Below are 4,447 nucleotides of genomic sequence, written 5' to 3'. Positions count from 1 at the left end.
CGCGGATGACCTACTTTTCTTCCTGACTGCCCCGGACACCTCACTACCGAACCTAATAGCGGAACTTAACACATATGGGGAATTGTCCAATTATCATGTCAATGCCCAAAAGTCGGAAGCCTTAAACCTCACGTTACCTCCTTCCCATATCACTCGCCTACGGAATAACTTCCCATATGTGTGGTCCGAATCCTAAATCAAATATCTGGGAGTCCAGCTTCCGAGGGACCTGACCGCAGTTTACTCTCTAAACTTTCTGCCCCTACTTCAGCGCCTAACGCTTGACCTCAAGGACTGGTCTCGGCTGGCATTCTCTTGGACGGGGCGGTGCAACGTGGTCAAACAGAATGTTTTGCCCAGGTTGTTATACCCTATCCAGGCACTGCCCATTTTGGTTCCGAGAGGATTCTGGAAATCGATCCAATCCCCCCCTCCGTCTTTTCTTTTATCTCAACCTATCTTCTTTACTTCCTATGCCTCTGCGATTATGTACGACCCTACATATAGTATGGAAATACTTACCTCCCTAATTGCCGCAGCCCCGGTGAGACTGCAAGAGTCCAGTTACCCAACACACACCGCAGTAAGGGAGCCAGGGCTTGGAACACACAGTAGATCCACTCAGGATGGACCTGAACAGCTCCTCTCACTCTCACGATGAGCCGCTAGATAACTGGGCAATGGAGTTGCACTCGAGACAGGCCCCCTAGGCAGTGGAGGCCGGATGGTCCACAGGCTGAGGTGTGGCCAACGGGGCTAATCATCCAAATTGGCCTTAGGGTTGTGATGAGTACATTTGCAGTTCTAATTATAATATTGTTTTGAAGAGGTCTATCAGTTGTGCGCGATCAGTGGCTGCGTTCACTGCTTTGGTATTGGAAATTTTGTCCCTTACTTACTTTCTGTTGCATGTATTCTTGAAAACCTGTTCAATAAAAGAATTTATAAAAAAAAAGTAATGCCATGGTATGAATATATCACAAAATTTTAATATCAAGTCTTATTTACATTTTCTAAAACAGAAAAACTCCATGAGGAGATTGATCAAGTGATCGGCCGTTCGCGACAACCAAAGGTAGAAGACAGGAACCAGATGCCTTATATGAATGCTGTTATACATGAAATCCAGAGAATTAGTGATGCCATTCCATCGGGGTGCATTCGTTCTACCACACGGGATGTAGACTTCCGTGGATACAGAATTCCAAAGGTGAAGAATCTTAACATCATAGAAATGTAATAACTGCACTGCACTGGCTCACAGTCTGTAAATAGCCATGGACATAATGTACATCAAGTGGTCTTATAGGGTTATTCACAAAGCTGCCGAAGGCAGCCGAGTGGATAACCGACCCGAAGTAACGCTGTTCGGCTATTCATTTCAGGCGTGTGTAGCTAATTTCAGCTCTACATCGGCTGAAATCAGCCGTACATTGGCTTGCTTTGCCTGGCTTTGGTTCAGCCGAACATGCCCATGTTCGAATGAGCCAAAGTGCAGAAGGAGTTCAAGATGTTGGATCGGCTGAGCCAAACCTCCGGCAGACTACTCGCTACCGTTTGGCCTATTCCCATAGGGGCCGAACGGCAGTGAGTGAATAGCATAGCAATAGCATTCGGCTCAGCTATTCTTCTTGGTACCTCCGTGGTACCGAGCAGAATAGAAAAACAGTGAAAAAAGTTGAAAGAAAATGTTTACAAATGTAAATAAACGATACATTTTAAAAAACAAATAAAGATTTGAAAAAAATTTAAGATTATTGAAAAAAGAAAAAAAAATGTTTTAAAGAAAGAAACAATTGGGCGGAGCAAGCAGTGACAGCTAGTTCTGTCCAACTGTTTCCTATTGGCCGAGACCTGCTAGAGTCTTCTAGCAGGTCCCGGCCACAAGATACCAACTGGGCGGAGCCGGCCGTGACGTCACAGCCGGCTACACCAAGTTGTCATTACTTAATGACAGTTCAGCGTCCCCAGGTAGTCAGTCGAGCCGAAGCATATGCCTTCCGCTCCGCTGAGCCGCTCGGCCAGCTTCGGGAGCTGTACGGGCTATTGTGAATAGCCCGTACAGCAGCCCTTTGGTTCTACTGAACCGAATGGCTCCGGCTGCCGAAGCTAGCCGAAGGATCAGCCGGAGCCGGAGCTAGGTTTCTCCTAGACCCGAATGGCATTTGGGATCTAAATTTTCCGAATTACGGGTCTGGGAGCCATATACATATATTACTAAAGCTGAGGCTCCCAAATCCGAGGTTCATACGGGAGCTCCCGAGTGCAATTCGGAAATTCGGATCCTGAATGCCATTCGGGTCTAGGAGCCTCAGCTTTAGTATTATATGTATATACTGTATATGGTTCCCATGTGGCAGTAGCGAAAATTTGTGTTCAGACCCATTTGGATGCATTAAACTGAAAAACACATCTGATTGGCCAGAAGAGTCACACGTCTGATTCAGTTTAGTTTTTGGACAAAATTCAGACGGGATCGGAAAATCGGATTCAGACACATTCGGATGCACTGGGATTTGGAAATTCGAATGTGTCCAAATGTCTGAACTTCCGAAAATTTGTCCGAATTTGATTCGGAACTAAACAAATCGCACATGTCTAGTGTTCAGTACTCCATGGAGTATTGCTGAGCTTATGAAAGCAGCACTACACTTATGTAGTGTTACACTGTGTGCCCAGACTGAGGTGGTGACACATTTCCACGGATGTCCATGACAACCTGGGCTCACAGGAAATGGAATGAAGGATGATAGACTTCATGCAACCAGGAAGAGAAACTTCAGCTGGTGGAAGAGCAGAGTTTCGGCAGGGAAAAGTACCAGAGAGTAGGTAAATATGAAAGTGAGAGCTGCTTTTCTTTTTTTTTCTTGGACTGTAACGTTGGGCATTTTTTTCCTTTTGGGGAACTAGAGTTCTGGTTCAAATGTAAAGTCAATGAAACTTGAAAAGCCTGTATCTCTTTTTCAGGGCACAGATGTTTTGCCAGTACTGACCAGTGTTTTAAAGGATGCTTCACAGTTTGAAACTCCTGAAGCGTTTAATGTCAAACATTTTTTAGATGAGGATGGAAAATTTAAGAAAAATAATGGATTTATGCCATTTGCTGCAGGTATGTGAGTCTTTTACTATTTAATTGGACGTGTTTTGGTGTATTTGTCCATATAAATATTTTTTTGTTTTTTTCACATCACTGTCTCAGGAAAGAGAGCATGTATTGCAGAAAGCTTGGTGCGAATGGAACTTTTCATCTTCTTCACGACTGTTTTGCAAATATTCACCCTTCAGTCACCTGTGGACCTCAAGGAACTCAATATTGCTCCAACAGAGAGTGGAATAGAAAATATCCCTCCAGCTCAAGAAGTCATCTTCATCCCTCGAGAGTAAAAAGCAACAGCGCATCTTTAACTGCCCAGGAGAATTTTATGACAGAGGAAGTTTTTTCACTGCTTATGATAGCCAGTCACCTTTTCCCTTCTTGGCATGCTTTTTAAATGAATCTATTCTTCAGGATGTTTTTGGACTCAAATTGTGGAGGAGCCCCCATCTGTCCTTTTTCCATTTGAGTCTTTTTCCTTTCTAGACTTCTCTTCACTTCTAGATGTTTCTAGACCTTTCATTAGAAAAGGATATAGGTTGCTGTTGCGTACCTCTTCTTCTAAGCTTGTTAGTTGCCTGGCAGTCATTTTATTGTTTTGGCTTCATAGTTTTATGAGCTACTGGCCTGGAAAAAGGAATGTGGTAGGAAATTCTGACACATGTCTAACACTCATTTACAGCATGCATGTCCATTGGTCTCAAATGTACCGAAGCTACACACTGCTAGGCAGTTAGCATTGTTAGAAGTACTTTAAAGTGTATGTCAATGCAAAATAATAAAAAAAATGCAGAACATCTTTGCCATTAGCCCATTTTGTATGCCTTTAAAGACACTGCAAGTACAGAACAATACCTGTTAATCTGTTAGAAATACTCTCATTTCTTAATTTTCTATTGTGGGCTGACAATACACAGCATTGTTCGGGAATGAGTCATGTCATCCCCGTTTCGTGTCATTTGATAAACTTCTCAACTACTTAGACTCTCAGACCTGTACAACATAAAGGCTAATCATGCTAAGAACTAGAAGGGCTAATTAGACTCCTTTGGATAACATAGGACGTGTTATACAGCAAGCCTCCCGCTCCTGACTGATTCACTTATGTGTGTAAATGTCATCTTGTACTACTGAGCCCTGTAAATAATAGGCTTTTTACAACAGGAAGAAAAGGAGAACTGAAAAATGTGAAAATGAGCCAAAAGCTCCACCTACTGGCTGGATATGAAGATACAAAAATATACAATATTTTATCTGAAAGTATACAGTATATATACAGGTGAAACTCGAATAATTAGAATATCGTGCAAAGTTCATTTATTTCACTAATGCAACTTAAAAGGTGAAACTAAT

The 4,447-nt window shown here is 42.7% G+C and overlaps 1 protein-coding gene across 1 annotated transcript in view; it reads left to right on the top strand.

Moving 5' to 3' along the window:
* Positions 1-3,396, top strand: part of LOC108797786 (cytochrome P450 2G1-like) — a 13,879-nt gene extending 10,483 nt beyond the window's left edge. Inside the window, exons 7-9 of the mRNA XM_018569442.1 lie at positions 1,023-1,210; positions 2,968-3,109; positions 3,200-3,396. Coding sequence (XP_018424944.1) covers positions 1,023-1,210; positions 2,968-3,109; positions 3,200-3,384 — 515 coding nt within the window. The 3' untranslated portion in view covers positions 3,385-3,396. The remainder of the gene's footprint in view (positions 1-1,022; positions 1,211-2,967; positions 3,110-3,199) is intronic.
* The last annotated feature ends 1,051 nt before the right edge of the window (positions 3,397-4,447 follow it).

The sequence above is a fragment of the Nanorana parkeri genome, unplaced genomic scaffold (genome assembly GCF_000935625.1).
Source record: "Nanorana parkeri isolate BGI_ZX_2015 unplaced genomic scaffold, ASM93562v1 scaffold1337, whole genome shotgun sequence".
Lineage (NCBI taxonomy): Eukaryota > Metazoa > Chordata > Amphibia > Anura > Dicroglossidae > Nanorana > Nanorana parkeri.
Note: the sequence above shows the minus strand (reverse complement) of the source record. Positions and strands in the feature narration are given on the sequence as shown.